Raw genomic sequence first — 18,543 nt, 5'->3', positions numbered from 1 at the left:
TTTCGACTTTTTTTGATTTTTTCAAAAAGTTCCGATACAAAAATACCAACCCCAACATAGCTCCAAAACACCTAAAATTTTTTGGATATAAGTCCAACACCAAACGGTCATACTTCCCATGGGGATTATGGCGAAAAAACCGGGCATAATACCCATAATTGCAATGGGGGTTATGTCCGGGCACCTACATTACGCATTTCGTGCACAATAAACGTGAAATGGGGCGAAGCTGTATTTGGAAGCCATATCTAAATTCAGTCGGATTTCTACCAAAAGCATTTGTCCAAAGGAAATGTGCAAAAATTCATCTCAATTCAACATTAAATGCGTCCTGTACTTTGTTTATAAAACTACAAGGACAAGTAGATGGAACTATTGTAATCCTCCATTTTTCATTTTCATACTTCATCTAATACAGATAAAAATATTGGTATGGGCAAAATTACAAGAAATTCGAACACTTTTTATCCAATTTTATGCGATATCATAAATTCCATATTTATCTTAGGTGTCTGATTAAGGAATTATTTTTAAGTAAAGAAAGTTGTAAATAAGCTCAGACTTGTTTCGCAAGTTAAGAAAAAGAAAAAAGTATTGAAAATTATGACCGTTTGTAGGTGAGGACCAGAAGGGGTTCGCAGATATATATCATCTTCACAACAGAACTTGTGTTAGCAAAAATGTTTGTGTGTGAAATTTTAAGAGAGTTGGATGCTTATTTATTTTGTTTTTCAAATTCTTGAACCCTATGTGGGGGATGTTCCAGAAGAAATGGTCCGATCTCTATCATCTTTATATCAGATCTTGTGTAGATGGATGTACCAAGTTTGAATGAAATCGGATGGTAATTTCGAGTTTTATGAACTTCATCGATATTCAATATTTTAACACTTTTTGGGGGAGGTACCAGAAGAAGTGAACCGATATATCTCATCTCCACAGCAGATCTTGTGTTAGTAGAAATAATGGGTTGTGTGAAATATAAAGAGAACCTGATGCTTATTCCGGGTTTTATAAACGTTTTGGTTATTTGAAATTTTGACCCTTTATGCGAGAGGTACCAGAAGGAATGGTCCGATCTCCACCGTCTTTATAACAGATCCTGTCGAATTCAAATGAACCAATGGTATATGGAATCGGATGTTAATTTCGCGTTTTTTGAGTTTCATGGATATTCAAAATTTCGACATTTTGTCAGGGAGTGGACCGATATGTTCCATCTTTTATATTGGGACGTGTAAAATTTGAAGGCAATTGGTCTCTTACATAACATTTTAGAAGAGTTTTAATTATTCAAAATATTGACCCTTTGTGAGGGAGTTACTTGATGGAGTGGACCGATATTGTAAATTTTCTCACCAGACCGAGCACTGACGCAAGTATAAAGATTTGCAAAGTTAAAACAAAATCGGATTATCAATCTTCTTTCTGTGCAGGAAATGTATTTTTTGAAAATTTCGACCTTTTGTGGGAGTTGCACCAAAAGGAATGAACTGATATTGTCCATCTCCGAACTCGATCTAAGTTTCACAAAAATATTATGATGTATCATGTTTGGACCAAATCGGATACTTTCTTCGAGAATTATCGTGAGCACCAACCAGCCAGACAGATAGACGGACGGACGGACATAGCTAGACCGACTCCTTAAACAGATTTGTCCCAAAGAGATCTAGGGTCTAAAACCGTTATTTCGACTAGGCAAGTTTTGACCGTATCAAATGATATATACCCTATCTAGCCATATGACGGAGGGCATAAAAAATATCACAAATATTACCGAAAAATATACACATTTTTTATACCCTACACCACATAGTGGTAAGGGTATGTCTTTGTGCATTTGTTTGTAACATGGAGAAGGAAACGAGATAGAGATAGAGTTCCTTTTGGTAATCAACTTAGAATCACATTTTGAGTCGATTTATGCATGTCCATCCGTCTGTCCCGTTATTTTTGTAAACAAAATGCAGGTTCCATTTATTATTCGATTGAGGTGAAATTTTCTAGATAATATTTATTTGGCTCAAGGACGAACCCTATTGAAATTTGTGAAAATCTGTCCAAATTTAGATATAGCTCCCATATATATCTTCATTCCATTTTAGGTTTCTTGTGCACCAAATGGCTAATATCAGTATAAATGGTGTGAATTTTGCTACATCCGACCGAATTCAGCCTACAAGAATGTGCTTCAAATTTGGTGAAAATCAGTTTAGATATAGCTATAGCTCCCATATATATGTTTCATCCGATTTTGTGTTTAAGTCCCTCACATTCGTAAAATACACCCCACAAAAATGATATTTAGTACCAGATAATAGATTCAGCCCAGCAAAACATGATTCAAATTTTATCAAGATCGGTTCAGATTTGGATATAGCTATAATATATCTTCCTCCTATTTTAGGTTTCTTGTGCACCAAATGGCTAATTTTAGTCCAAAGTCAGTGAATATTGGACTTCCAAGCAAATTCATCCAAGAAGTTAACACTTAAAATTTGGTGAAAATCGCTTCAGATTTGGTGTTTAAATCTCCAACTTTCAGAATATGCACACTACCATAATCATATTTTGTACCAGATATCTCATAGAGCTCAAAAAAGCCCAATATATATCTTTCTTTTACGAGAGCTCTACTATACATGCATAGTGGTGTAGGGTATCATATAGTCGGCCCCGCCCGACTTTTGAGCTTTCTTTATTGGTTTAGCATCTTTTTATGCTATTTTCTTAGATTTTATTCTTTTCTGCCATTCTGAATTGGTGAGAATTGTCAAAATTCGGTTTAATGGAAACTTTCGTATTTATTACATAAAAGTTATGGTATATTTCACCAGCTAAATATTATTGGATGACCATCCAAATTAGTAGCTTCTGCCTAGTCCTAAACTCTAATTCCGTGCAAAATTCCGTGTCGGTTTGTCTATAATTGTGGCCTGTAGAGCAACTGCAAAATCGAGAATTTTTTTGGTTTTTGGTCTATTTCAACTAAATATTTTGCGATCAACTCCAAAAAACAATAGGGCCCACCTCCATTTTCAATTTCTAGATCGACTCAACTCGGCCAGGTAGGAAGATCCATATATAGTTCCCTATGTTCTCGACAAATATTTCATGGTGTTAAAATTCTCCCATAGTGTTGTAGGGTACAATTAAATTTGGTTTGAGCTTATGTAGGACCAATATTTGTATATAAATTGATTTCTACAACGTATTGCAGAATTGTAAATAAACACTGATTCAGTTAATTGTGAATATCTCTTATCTCAATACATTCCCCAACTTGCCACACGGCCCCCTCCATAGCAAAACACATCTCTCTGAAAATTTCAATGTATACATACATATAAAATGCAATATTCTCCATAAATTGTTAAGAAATGTAAAGAATTCAACGTAGGTTTCCATAAGGTAAGGAAGGTCATGTTGAACACAAAACGATTTCCACATGATTGCCTCCCAAACATCCCCCAATGGGGTTAGTTGATTTACAAAAACAAAAAAAAACAATCAGTTAATATATTATTTTTTTCTACTCTGGAACTCAACCATGTCACCATAACCCATTTCACCCTGATTTGGGAGGTGAGGTGATTATGACAATGATGAATTGACCAGACTCCAGTTCATTCATTTATGATGTAGCTTGTTAATACTCATGAAAGCGTTTTTATGTAGCATTTAAACAAACATTTGGTAGTTAAAGATACATTTGTAAAACTAATTGTTTACCCCCCCCTATCCCCCCTTTCATTCACATATTTGTATTTTGTATTTACCACCCATTCATTCATGTATTTTCTTTGTTCTCCCTCTCTCTGTTTCTCCATTCGTTTTGGGTATGTGTCATTTTAGATTTACGTGTAACAACCGATTCATCATCCCAAATCAACCAGAATCGCAATTCATTATACGCCGGTGAGGTGAAAACCCAACATCATCATGATGCGCCGTCCAGCAACCAAATGATGGCCATCAACACGACCACCAACACAACTGGTGGCGTAGTTGGCGGCGGCATTACATCGGTGTCATCATCGTCGTCCACACGTCTATTGAACAGTGTTGTTGTGCCCAAGAAGTCCCACTTAGCGATGACGACAACCGATGCCAAAGACGACAAACATCAGTCACACTCACAACCGCATCATGTTCCAACATCCGTTGTTGTTGTCAACAACAGCGACCTAGAATTGTCGTCATCGTCCAACTCCTTCAAGGATCACAAGAAATATTCAGAGAAAAATCATGGAATTAGTGTAGAATCACGTCATGGCATTATCGGTAAGTTTTCAACAAATACTACTACTGCTAAAACCTCCTGCATCCACCTTCCATTTTCAAAACTGCAATTTGTATTTAGAAATTCATTCATTCATCCATCCATTCTCAAATTCCAAACCCATTAGCATTGCATGTGTCCATCTTTGAGTATCGTTCGTTTACCTTGAGATTTGTCATCCTGTCATTCGAGTGAAAGCATGTTTATGCAAGAAAGTATGCAAATAGTTCACATTGCATGTTTCAGGTTTCTCAATATTGTGACTAATATACCATAAAGAGATGACAAAGTGTTTACTCTAATGCGATTGATATCGGGGATGGGGCAAATGCCAAAAGTGAGGGTATGGGGGGCTAAATTACATCAAGTGGGTGTTATGTTGCAAATGGTGTGTCTTCGTTTAAAATGTAAAATTGATATGTTGGATAAATGCGATAAATCTATTGTTCAACCAATTTGAATAAAAACAAGTAAAAAAGCAATAAGTTCGGCTGGGCCGAACTTTGAATACCCTCCACCATTTGGGACGAATTAGAAAAATTTGAAAAAATTAAATTCCATTTATATTTCTGGTAAAATCTTTAAAATGCCGAATATCGGAAGGTGCCGATATATTGGGGATATTCGATTTTGTGGTCCTATATAGACAATTCTATTTCAGGGAATAAAGTACTCACGCCGAACTCCTTGTGAGCAATTTCAGACAATTCCATTGACAAATGTGGTTAAAATCATAAAAATACCAATTGTCTGGGGATACCGTTATATGAGAGCTATACGATATCGTGGACCAATATAGATAATTCTTTTCTAAGGGATAAAATACTCACAAGGAACTCCTTGTGTAGAATTTCAAACAATTCGATTAAAAAATGTGCCTAAAATCATCAAAATACCGAATATCGGGGGTACCGATATAGGGGGGCTATACGGTATCGTGGACCGATATAGCACGCCTTCGAACTTGACCTGCCTGCAAACAAAAGACAGATCTGTGCAAAATGTTAGCTTCCTATATTAATTCGTTTTGACGGACAGGGCTAAATCGTCTTAGAATTTTACGCTAATCAAGAATATATATATACTTTGTTGGGTCTAAGATTATTATTTCGATGACTTACAAACGGAATGACGAACTTAATATACCCTCCATACTATGTATGGTGGAGGGTATACAAATTGGGAACCTAAAGGTAGCACATATCGCTTATTAATTCAAAGAGTGGCATAACTCATAAAATGCGTTTTTATAACCTCAGTCATATGGCTACAGAGAGTATATTTCATTTTATACATGCCTCATCGAAATAACGATTTTAGACCTAGGTCTCTTTGTACCGAATCCGTTTCAGAGCATTTGGAGTCGGTACAGGGGTGTCCGTCCGTCTGTCTCTTTGGCTGAAGCGCACAATAACTCTCAAAGGCAGCAACTTCACACCCTCCTCCCTCCAAAGGGTCAAAATTTTGAATAATTATAACTCTCATAAAATATGATGTAAGAGTCCGATTGTCTTCAAATTACATACATCACAATATTTTTATCAACCCAAAGTCTGGTATGAAGATGGATATCACTGCTTCTGTACATCCCTCACAAAGGGCAAACATTTTGAATAGGCATAAAGGTCATTAAACACGAAATTAACATCCGATTTCATACAGACTTGGTAAATCTAAATATTTCTATCGACACAAGATCCACTACAGAGATCAGAACATTCCCTCTTGTACCTCCCCCGCAAAGGATCAAAGATTTGAATAACAAAACAATCATAAAATCCGAAAAAAAACATCCGGTTTTCTTTTTTAAATTACATACATTACAATAATTTAATTAAGGCAAGGTTTGGTGTGAAATTGGGATATATCGGTCCACTCCTTCTAGTACTTCCCCAAAAAAGGTTCAAAATTTTGAATATTCATGAAGCCCATAAAACGCGAAATTAACATTCGATTCCATTCGGACTTGATACATCTGTATATACAGATTTCCATCAACACAAGATATGTTATAAAAATGCTACAGATTGGACCATACTGGTACCTCGCCCACATAGGGTTCAACATTTTTGATAAACAATACACTCAAAGAAAGCGGAATAAGCATCTACCTCTCTTCACACTTCCAAATATTTTTGCTAACGAAATATCTGTTGTGAAGATGATATACATCTGACAACCCTTCCTGGTACCTCACCCTCAAAGGGTCACAATTTCCAACATTTCCAGGGTGAGATGAAAAAACTGCAACCAACTTCAGACTGCTGTCAATTCTAAGACACTCGTCCGACAACTGTTACAATTATTCCAGTGATTTTGGTGTGAATTTTCCAGAAAAAAAGTTATTCGTGGTGGAATTCAAGCGTGATAGTGTGATTTTTTATATTTAGCTGGAAAACCACAAGTGGCTACCGCTAGTGCACTCCAGCATTTAAATGTGAATTAATCGTTTGTGTCTCGGACCATCGTTCGTTACCGTGATACTGGTAGCGTAGCCAGACGTTAAGGAAGTGGACGGAAGAAAACAGCAACATCAGCAGAAATGGTTCGAAAAGTAAAGAAGCGACTTGACCCGCGTCGTAGTGGCGAAAAATGGCTGAACATATCGCAATATTCCGTTCGGCAAATATTGGCAAATTAGCTCGGGGTAAAGCCGTTGAAATTCCAAAAAGTTCAAGAACTTACACCGCAACAAAAAGAAAATAGATTCAAAAAAGCTAAAGAGTTGCTTCGCGTGGCCGAAAGTGGTGAACTGCCGAATTTGGTCTTCTCCGATGAGAAAACATTCGTTGTCCAAATAAAATTATCGTGTTTACTTGCCAAACAGGTCACACCTTCGGTTGGCCACCAGAACTCAAGCGCCGGCCATGGTGATTGTGTGGGCCGCCATAACAGCCAATGGTCGCTCTCCCCTCGTATTAATCGACCGTGGCATCAGAATAAATGCCGAATATCATTGCGAAAATATTCTGGAGGGTGTACGCAACATTTGGCTGCAGACCTTGGACATTCCAGCAGGACTCAGCACCGGATCCGGATCTCCGGATACCAATCCGTTGGACTTTTGTATCTGGAGTATTTTGGAAAGCAAAGTTCGCACTAAAAAATACCAAAGTGTCGGTCACCTCAAGCAAGCGCTTCGCCGGGAATGGGAAAAAATACCGCAGAGCAACATTCGGGCAGCGTGTGATGGTTCCATTGGCCTTAATTCGTGCCAAAGGTGACCAATTGAAACAAATCTAAACTTATTCTAAAATTTGATGGTATTTCCGACATTTTTTGCTTTCATTTAATAACATTTAAAAAAATGTAAAAATTAAGGTGTTTGACTTTGTTGCGGTTTTTTTATCTCGTCCTGTATATGAATTCCTGCTCTTTAAGTAAAACTTAGACTTTTGATGTCTTTTAAGACCTACAGTAGAATTTTTTGAAAAATAATTGTAGAATATTTTGACTTGCTACGAGTCCCTTTAAGGGGAGTTCATAACTATATTTACAACATGTTATAAAGCAGTAAGTTCGGCCTGGACGAATTTTGCACACCATCCACCGTTCGGAACAGATTTGAAAATTTTCAAAGAAATAAATAAATGTTAAGTTACGGTTATTCTGGGATCTATACGAAGACATGGACCTGCATAGGCAATTTTCTGTCACAGGCAAACACGAAATTTTAAACAGTTCTGATAAATAATATGGTCAAAAATCATTAAAATACCAAATATAGGAAGGTACCGATGTATGGGGGCTATACGAAGACACGGACCTGCATATACAATTTTCTGCCACAGACTGCAGTACCTATTAGGAACTTCAAATACGAAATTTGAAAGTAATCCGATGAATAATACCGCTAAAATCGTAAAAATACAGAAGATAAGGAGGTACCGTTACATGAGGGCTATTCAAAGACGTGACCCTGCATACCTAATTTTCTGTCACAGGTTGCAGTAACCATTGCGAACTACCATTAGAAATTTGAAAAAATCCTGTGAACGATTTCGCTAAAATCTTCAAAATACCGAATATCCAGTGATATGGAGGCTATACCTAGACGTGGACTTATATAGCACATTTTCAGTACCAAAAGTGTTTTTATTATTTTTCAATGTAAATGTTGAAAACGCCCATACGCGCGTTTTCTCTTTTTAGCTCTCTTTTATAAACTGCAGGATTTTCCCCGTAATTTTGTCACAGAGTGTTATTTGTCAGAAATATTTCAATAGATATACTTTTATCTAGCTTGACACTAAAAATAAGTAGGTGACATCAACTATCTCCACATATGGCCTTGGGCGACATGCCCGCATTCCTATAAATATTTAAATAAACCAAATCCCCAAGCACTTATTGTCACCAAAACGTCCCTTAACAACACTTTTAATTAATTCTGATTATCGATTGGCATATCAATTTATTGACATTACAACACATCCACTTACCTACACATCTACACCTCTACATGTCTCGTCCTTGTTTTTATTTGCAGAATATGAAGGTTCACCTCGACGCATTGGACAAATGGGCAACAATAGCAACGACGAAGACCATCATCAGCAGCAGCATCAACAGCATCGGACAAATAGCAGCGGCAACAAAATCCAAGGGAATGCCACAAATAAAGCCAATCATCAGAGGGATGGCATTTCCAGCAGCAATAACACCACTACATCCACAACCGTTGTAGCTGTAGGTGCAGCGGCCAATATGTCAAATAATTCTCCAAAACAACATTATACAGCCAGACCAGGGTTTCCACAGGTAAGAAACGCACACCCGCAATACGAATATCCTTTTGAATTGAATGAAAGACAGCTGTTAAGAGCAGAGCTTAAAATAGACAGCCACAAAAAAAAAGAGAATGAAATGAAATCAATATTTTGTTTATTGTTCGATGACACTGACATAAGATTAAAAATAAATATTATTTTCGTTTTTCTCTTTCCATTTTCGATGCGTTCTCTTTTTGCATCGCTATCCTATTCGGAAATATACAATCCTCAAAACACAGCGTATTATCTCGCCACAACGTGAGACAACACCACCGATTATGCTGCTAAATTACAATGGCAAAAGTCAACAACAACAGCAGCAGCTGCAGCAACAACAACAACAGCAACACCATCAACAACAACAATTGAATTCACAACAACAGTCTCCAACTAGAGACAACAATGCCGAAGATACCAGCAATGATGTATCGGAAATTGGCACAATCTCTGACCTGACAACGCCAGAGGCTATTATCCATCCAGCCGGCCCGGGCATGCCAACTGGAAATGGCAATGGCATCGCGTCTATATGCGACAGTCGTGCCACAACATCACCATCGCCGCCACTGCTTTCCACCTCCAATCGGGAGATGGAGACGGCGGGTGCATCGATATCGGCATCAGTCACTACAACAGCAACAGCAGCCCCAACTGCCACAACATCAATGACCGTTAGCTCCAAATGTAGCACCCCCTCGACGCCACCCAACACGTCGGCAACAACAATGACATCGCTAAACAATATTGCCGCCGCAGCCGTTGCTGCCTCCTCCTCAACATCGGCAAGTGGTGTCAATGTATCGACAGCAGCACCAGCACCAACAACCTCGTCCACACTGCTGCCATCGAATCTTGTCAGCAGTAATCCCCTGACTATACCGACCAAGTCATCAACCTTTGATTACCTCTACGAGTTCTCAGAAACACGCAAAGTGCTCGAAGAGTTTTTCAAGTGTCCCTCCAGCGATGACAAGCCCATCATTGAGAATAGCAGTGACGTTGATAGCATTGTAAGTTTGTTGCTGTTGTTTTATTCTTATTTTTTTAATATTCGTCCTCCATCTCGATGGAGAAAGAACAAAGAAATGGAATTATAAATTTTTCTTTTTTTTTTTTTTGTTTTTGCCTTACAATAGAAAAAATATACATAATTACAAGAAGTGTAGTTGTAGTGGTGATGGAGACTCTACAGATAAATTGGAAAATGTGGATGCTGGGAAAACTTACACTTAAGAGTGTTATCAGGAATCCGAGAATTCAATTTTGCCAAAATATATACACAGTTCTGACAGAATTGTTCCTTATTATTATGAATGACATTTAAAGATTGATTTTTAAAGAAGGTGTGTGTATCTTAATCTTTTAGAAACCTTAAAAAAAGTTATTGCATTTTTGGATAACTACGTTGGGCGATATAGTTCGAGCAAAAGTATCCTAAATTTATTTCAATTAAATTTGAACAACGACTTTTAAAGTTGATTTGCCACATTAATAAGATCTCTTGATTTTTAGTAATTTAAAATTTTTGTAGAGCCACATTGGGCGCCATTTTTTTAAACAGTGATATTTTCCGTCATATTGGCTTCCTAAAGGAAATTTCAACCGTTCTTCCCCCACAACTGCTGGGAGCCACTATTTTTGGGAGTATTCATCTTTTCTTAAAGGCTGCCCTTCAGCTACACTATGAAGACCTCGCGATTTTCGCAAGATCAATTTTTTGTTATATAGCACAATATTTTCTGTAATCCCCCTTTGCATTTTTGTACCTTCAGCCATATGGCTACAGAGGGTATTTATCATTTGATACAGACGACACGTGCCTCATTGAAATAACGGTTTCAGACCCTAGGTCCCTTAAGCCGAATCCTTTTCAGGAAATTTGTAGTCGATCTGTCGGTCCGTGTGGCTGGTGCTCACAATAATTCTCGAAGGGAGTATCCGATTTGATACAGGCTTAGTACATCGCAGTATTATTATCAAACTTAGATCGAGTTTGGAAATGGGCAACTTCGGTTCACTCCTTCTGGTACTTCCTCCACAAAAGGTCAAAATTTTCAAAGAAAATATTTTAATTCATAGAAAGGGGAAGGATCAAGGAGGAACTCTCATAAAATGTTAAATAAGAGGCCGATTTTCAAAAACAAATTTCAAATTTTAAACATCCTAATATTTATACTAATACAAGATCTGGTGTGAAAATGGTGAATATCGATCCACTGCTTCTGGTACCTTCCCCACAACGTGTCAAAATTTTGAATAATTATATCCCTCTTAAAATGCGAAATAAGCACCCGATTCTATTTAAATTTTTCATATCTCAATCGATTTACTCCTTTCAAAATATTATCACATATCTCATATAAATTGAAGAAAGATAGAATCGGTCAATACCTTCGGAACAGACATTGGCTGAGGGTATACATATGTCCGTAACACCGACTGATACCTTTTAACTCCTTAAGAATTAAAATTGTTTATTTCAGTATTTTTCGATGCCAATACGTAGGGGGACAGTAATTATATTTCAAATATTTCACTGCTCACAAATATTTCACTGCTGTTAATATGTTTAACATTTTAGATTTGAGTGACTTCAATAATTTTACTCAAACCCCTGAATCGATAGGGACGACATTTTCCGATACGAATTTTTTCGATGTTCAACTATGAGAGCATTCCTTTGTCTATATATTCATTAGTCTGTGATATAACTCTATGTGAGAGAGACACCAGATCGAGGGGACCGACACATCTTAATTCCATCTATTTGGAAATATAAAGAAAATCAGACACTGGTTTCACTGTTTTCCAGAAATTCGATTATTCATAATTTTTGCCTTTGAGGAGTACCAGAACGAATGAGCCTATGGTATCGATTTTTTAATTGATTTAAATTTGAAACAAATATTGTGTGTGTGGTTCCAGAATACAATAAAAATCTAAACTTTTCCTTAATGCTAGGGTATGCGAGTTTATGCAAAAATCTTCTTCAAAACATCTTTTTAGAAAAATGACTTCAAGGACAAACATTTTTTTTTTTATTAAATTTCACTATAAGTTATTGAACAATAGAAATCTATATGTGTATCGAAAAAATATTCGCAACATTGTTCCAAAAGAAACTGTTTTATAATTTCTAAAAATACATTAAATCGGAGCTATCCTTACAAGGGAACTACTGCAAAAAGTGGAGTGATATGATCCATTTTCAGTCCCCATGGTTTAAGGTGTAATTCTAAGATCTCTATCAATATTCAAAACTCTATAATAAATATTGAGAAATATATCTAAAACTATAGGGGTCCCCTTTTACACGGCAAAAAATATAAAAGGGCTTTAACAACTTTTGTCCGAAGAACCCACTACTATTTTGGAATTTGATCTATAAGCGAGTACTATCGAGTCGACTTGGCATTTTCCACCACCCAGCCTGGCTATTGTTCAGTGAAATTTTACAAAAAAACAATGAAGGGCATATTAAATTTGTCGAAGATCCCAAAAATTATATCTATTCCTCATCAGAATAAAATTATAATGCGATGTAGCAATGTCCGTCTGCCGGTCTGTTGAAATCACGATAGAGTCATCATTATTTAATCTAGAGCTTTAAAATTTGACACAAAAACTATATTTTATATGCAAGCTGATTGGGGCTGAAATGGGCTACATTGGTCCACGTTTAAATATAGCCCCACATAACGGTACCTCCAGATTTTCGGCATTTTAAAGGTTTTGGAAGATCTGTTCTCTTTTTTGGAATTTTTGGAAGATCTGTTCTCTTTCTGCAAAAAATATTCGCTATCAGCCCAATAATTGGTGTAGCCCCCATATAACGGTAACCTCCAGATTTTCGGTATTTTAAAGGTTTCTGCCACGCTTTCCAACCAAATTATCTTAAACTTGACAATTGGGGTTTTCGGTAGGTCTGTTTTTTTTTTTTTTTTTGCAAAAAATATTTGCTATATGTTCACTAATTGGTATAGAATCCTTATAACGGTACCTCTAGATTTTTGGTATTTTGAAAGTTTCTGCCACAATTTCGAACCAAATCAGCTGAAACTTGGCAATTGGGGTTTTTGGAAGTTTGTTTTTTTCTTTGCAAAAATGTTCGATTCAGGTCAACCGAAATTTTATGTTACTTTTAGGCGTTAACTCAAAAAAGGACAAGGGAAAATTTATGAAAAATATTAGGGGATTTTGTCGGTCTTTTTTTTCGGACTATTGATGCTAAAATATTTTGGCATACAATGGAAATAGAGATTTTTTTTTTGGCTTATAGTATATTAAGAACATTTTTGTCTTTGACGTCATCCTTCCAAAATAATGTTTTATTGGCGATTTTTGCACAAAAAAAGCACTGCTTTAATCCTGGCGTTAAGGTAAGATTTAGACCCTTAACGTCTTCTAGCACCTAGAGTCGAATTTTATGACAAATAATTTCGTGGAATATTTTGACTTGTAAAGTAATTTTTTAGTCATTAAAAAAAATCATTAAGTTCGACCGGGCCGAACTTTGAATACTCTCCACCATTTGGAACGAATTTGAACATTTTCAAAAAATTAAATCCGTTAAAAATTCTGTTAAAATCGTAAAAATTCCGAATATAGCCGTTATATTGGGGACTATACGACGTGGACCAACATAGGCATTGTTTGCAAAAGCTATTACCATATTCAAATTCGAAACTTGCAATAAACGGTGAATAATGTAGCTAAAATCATCAAAATACAGTATATAGGGAGGTACCGTTATATCGGAGCTATACAAAGACCTGGGCCTGCATAGACAATTTTCTGTCACAGGCTGTAGCTTCCATTATGAACTTCAAATACCAAATTTGAAACAATTCCCGTGAATAAATTGGCTAAAATCATCAAAATACTGAATATAGGGAGGTACCATTTATGGGAGCTATATGAAGACGTGGACCTGCACAGACAATTTTCTGTCTTAGGCTGTAGTATCCATTTCGAACTTCAAATACCAAATTTGAAACAATTCCCGTGAATAATGTCGCTAAAATCATCAAAATACCGAATATTGGGAGATATGTTATATGGGGGCTATACCAAAACGTGGACCTACATGGCCCATTTGTAATACCAAAAGTCCTACATTTGAGTAAAATTATAATAATCTACTTCTATTCGTTCGGAAGCCATAGTGATTTCCACAGACGGATAGACGGACGGACATCGCTAAATCGACATAGAATTTTATGCTGATCAAGAATATATATACCTTATGTGTATTTCGAGATTTTACAAACGAAATGACACCAAATTTAATGGAGGGCATATGATGGAGGGTATAAAAGTGGCTATATGATGGCCTAATTTGGACTCAAGATAATTGTTGTAGCTTCAGAAGAGAGACTCGATATTACCTTAGTTAAGCAATTCTGTGTCTATGGTAAAAACCAAATATTAAATTAATTTAAATTATCAAATTATAGTATAACGACGCTATTCCCATGATTTGGAATCTAAAATTTAGCCAAGCTGTGCACTGGTACAGTATGTGCATCCAATATCGTACATATAGCAAAGAATAAAGGAAACTAATCACAATATCTCTCACCACTACAATTTCCTTCCTAACTAGTACATATTTTTTCCCAACACTTTATAGGAACAAAATATGAGAATAACACTTCTAACCATTGTTGTTTTTCCTCTCTTTCTTCCTTCCTGTTTTATTTCTTTTGTTTTATATTTGTTGCGGCGTGCGCACACACACACACTCAGGACATACAATATGAATTCCACAGCAATCTGAATCGCGGTGACATTGAAGAGGATGAGGGTGACGGAGATATTGAGGGAGATGATGACGACGATGAAATACAATTGGATGGTGACAATGATGAGGATATTGATAACGAGGATGCCGATGATGTTGAAACGCCCCAACACCATCAGCCATCCGTTCAACTGGGCCAGCAGCATCAGTTACACCAGCAGCAGCAACAGCAATACTCAATGCAAACCCAAAACAACCATCACGCCCTGAATCATCATTCCAGTTTTCGCAATCATCTGCAGTCACCCACCCAATTCACGTATCGTCCCTATAACGAAGATGAAGATGATGACGACATGGATCTGGACAATGAGGCCACCAGACACAATGAAATGCAACACCATTACGAACAGCAGCAACAACAACAGCATCACCAGCAGCAACAGCAGCTCGAACAACAAGAAAATCATCACAACTTCTCGTTGCTGAACAATCGCCATGCCAGCAACAGCAATTCGCGCCAGCACAACTCGAGGCGTCACTTTACCGGCAGTCCATTAATGCGCGACTTTGATTTCTTTTTGGACTCGGCCAGTCGCAGCAGCTGCGAACAAATCGATCAGCAAATCGATGGCATCAATCACAATCAAATGAATGCCGCGAATAGGCAAAATTATCGCTATTCACCGGAGACAACGGATTATGATTCCAATTGTGGTGATTTGGACAGTAAGTATGACGGGAAATTGTTATTGATGGAATTTTTTATATCGATAATATTTACGATGATTGTTTGTTGGGGGGGCAATGTAAAGGAGATCAGTATGTTTAGGTTTGTTAAAAACAAAATGTTGATGAAAGTGACAGCATTTTATTAGATAAATTTCAAAAATCTATTTGAAAAGTACAACACAGTACTAAATTTAGTACAATTTGAATTTTGAGGAACGGATAAAGCTGGAATCCTGAATTGGAGTGTGGTATTGGGTTATGGAGGTAGTTTTCGAAATTTGTCCTTATGTGCACGAAAAGTACTAGATTGTACTAAATGTGGTTCAATTTAGAACTGGGCAAAACAATAGAGCAAGAATGCTGACATTTTCAAACAAGACCGCCATTGTATTGTAGGGCTGTGGAATGTACGTAGTTTTAGAAATTCATACTTATTTGTACTAAATGGTACTTAATTTGATACAAGTGAAATTTCGGGAGAACCGATAGAGTTGGAATCCTGAATTTTTGGAATAAGAAAGCATTTGTATTGTAGGATTTAAATATGAAGGAAATTGTGGAAATTCGTACTTATGTGTACTAAATGACACTAAATTTGGTACAATTTAAATTTTGGGAGAAACGATAGAGTTAGAATCCTGAAATTTGGATATAAGGTTTATATTGGATTGTATGTAGGTAGTTATGGAAATTTGTACTTATGTGTACAAGATAGTACTATATAGTGCTGGTATCCTGAAATAAGATTGCTGTCGGAGTATAGAATTGAGATATGGAAGTAGTTTTAGAATTTGTACATTTATGTTGTAAAATGTACTAAATTTGGTGAAATTTGGATTTTGGTGAACCGTAAGGGCTGGAATCCTGAAATTGCGAAATAAGATCTCTATTGGATTGGATGTCTACCTATGTGTACTAAATGGCACTAAATTTGGTACCAATTAGAATTTTGGTACAAATAAGATTTCTATGGGTTTGCATGATTGAGGTATGGAGGTAGTTGTGAAAATTTGGAGTGTAGAATTGGGGCATGCAGAATGTTTTGGAAATTCGTACTGAATCGGAATTTGTGTGAACCGATAACACTGGAATCCCGAAATTCGAAATTACTGTTGAAATAAAGCATTTGTGGTATGTACTATATATAACTTACATTACTAATTTAAAATAAATCTGGAATACATAGAGGTTTTGATTATGGCGCCCAACATTTTTCCAAGAAAAATCCTTGTTGTGGAAAACCTTCCTTTGTTCGATGATTTTCGAACATAAGCACTGAATTAACCATCTTCCAGAGAGCCCCCACGTTTGGCTGCGAGTCAATATTTACTTGCATCATATCATCTGCTAATGTACTACTCATGATTCTCCCTGCATATACAGGGCGAAATAAAAAAAACTGCTACAAAGTCAAATGCCATAATTTTTACATTTTTTTTAAATATTATTGAATAAAAGCTAAAATGTGGGAAATAGCATCAAATTTTAGAATAAGTTTAAATTTGTTCGAATTGGCCAGCTTTGGCACGAATTATGACCTTCAAACGGCCAATGAAACCGTCATACGCTGCCCGAATGTTGCTCTGCGGTATTTTGGCCCATTCCCGGCAAAGCGTTTGCTTGAGGTGTGGGCCCACGGCCCTCACCATCACCATGGCCGGCGCTTGAGTACTGGTGGCCGACCAACGGTGCACATTTTCAGCTGACCTCTTTAGCAAGTAAACGCAATCATTTTGTATGTTTACAAACTGTTGGACAACGAAAGTTTTCTCATCGGAGAAAACCAAACTCGGCAGTTCACCACTTTCGGCCAAGCGAAACAACTCTTTAGCTCTTTTGAGTCTATTTTCTTTCGGTTGCGGTGTAAGTTCTTGTACTTTTTGGAAGTTTAATGGCCTCATCCCGATCTCATTTTTCAATATTTGCCGAATGGAATATTGCGATATGTTCAGCTCACAAGCCGTTTTTCGGCCACTGAGACGCGGGTTTCGGCTAATGTTGCTGTTTTCTCCCGTCCACTTTCTTGACGTCGGTCTACGCTACCAGTATCACGGTAACGAGCGATGTTACGAGACACAAAAGGTTTATTCACATTTAAATGCTGGAGTGCTCTAACGATAGCCACTTGTGGTTTTCCAGCCAAATATAAAGAAACGTTTGAATTCCATCACGAATAACTTTCTGCAAAATTCTCACCAAAATGCTTTTGTACGCTTGTAAACAATATAATGAGATGTCACTGGAATAATTTTAAGAGCTGTCGGACGAGCTGCTTAGAATTGACAGCAGTCTGAAGTTGGGTGCAGTTTTTTCATCTCACTCGTATATATAAAAGAGAAGTGAAATCACTGACTGACTAAGAATCAACGCTCAGACGAAATGACCAAAGCTAGAATGTTGAAATGTTGCACAAGGGTCAGTCTTGGTGCGGCGAGTGATAAAGCTGGGTTTTTTGGAAATTCGTGCTAAAAGCGTACGAAAAGTACCAAAATAAAATTTAAGATGAGTGATGATGGATAGATATACCAAAGCGTTTTTGAGAATTCGAACTTTAAGGTTACGAAAAGTTCTAAAATGATATCAATCTTCTAAAATGGTATCACTTCGTATTTTGAGAACGGATAGAGCTAAAAACTTAAAATTTTGTATAAGAATCAATGTTGGAAAGTAAGTTTGATATGTGGTTTTGGAAATGTGTACTAGTGAGGGAACTGTACTAAATGGTACTAAATTCGGAATAGTTTGGTTAAGTGTGAAAGGATGAAGATGAAATTTTGAAATTATATATTCGGGTCCATGTTGGTAGTTGGTTTTTGATAAATAGGTGGTTTTGAAATATGTACTACTCGGACACGAGAAGTACTATATTTGGTACAATTTGGCTTTGAGTGAACAGATAGTGCTTGAAATCTGAAATTTGGCATTAGGATCGCTGTTCATGTATAGTCTGGACATATGGAAGTGACTGCGGAAATGTGTAACTTAATTGAACGAAATGTACTGAATACTAA

General features: G+C 36.8%; 1 protein-coding gene across 3 annotated transcripts in view; it reads left to right on the top strand.

The window, feature by feature from the left end:
• The window catches only part of LOC101899342 (probable serine/threonine-protein kinase DDB_G0282963), a 548,840-nt gene that overhangs the window by 506,093 nt on the left and 24,204 nt on the right, over positions 1 to 18,543 (top strand). For all 3 annotated transcript variants that reach the window (XM_059122912.1, XM_059122910.1, XM_059122911.1), the window contains 4 exons: positions 3,859 to 4,287; positions 8,775 to 9,046; positions 9,297 to 10,067; positions 14,806 to 15,529. In XM_059122912.1, coding sequence (XP_058978895.1) covers positions 3,859 to 4,287; positions 8,775 to 9,046; positions 9,297 to 10,067; positions 14,806 to 15,529 — 2,196 coding nt within the window. The remainder of the gene's footprint in view (positions 1 to 3,858; positions 4,288 to 8,774; positions 9,047 to 9,296; positions 10,068 to 14,805; positions 15,530 to 18,543) is intronic.

The sequence above is a fragment of the Musca domestica genome, unplaced genomic scaffold (genome assembly GCF_030504385.1).
Source record: "Musca domestica strain aabys unplaced genomic scaffold, Musca_domestica.polishedcontigs.V.1.1 22, whole genome shotgun sequence".
Taxonomy (NCBI): domain Eukaryota; kingdom Metazoa; phylum Arthropoda; class Insecta; order Diptera; family Muscidae; genus Musca; species Musca domestica.
Note: the sequence above shows the minus strand (reverse complement) of the source record. Positions and strands in the feature narration are given on the sequence as shown.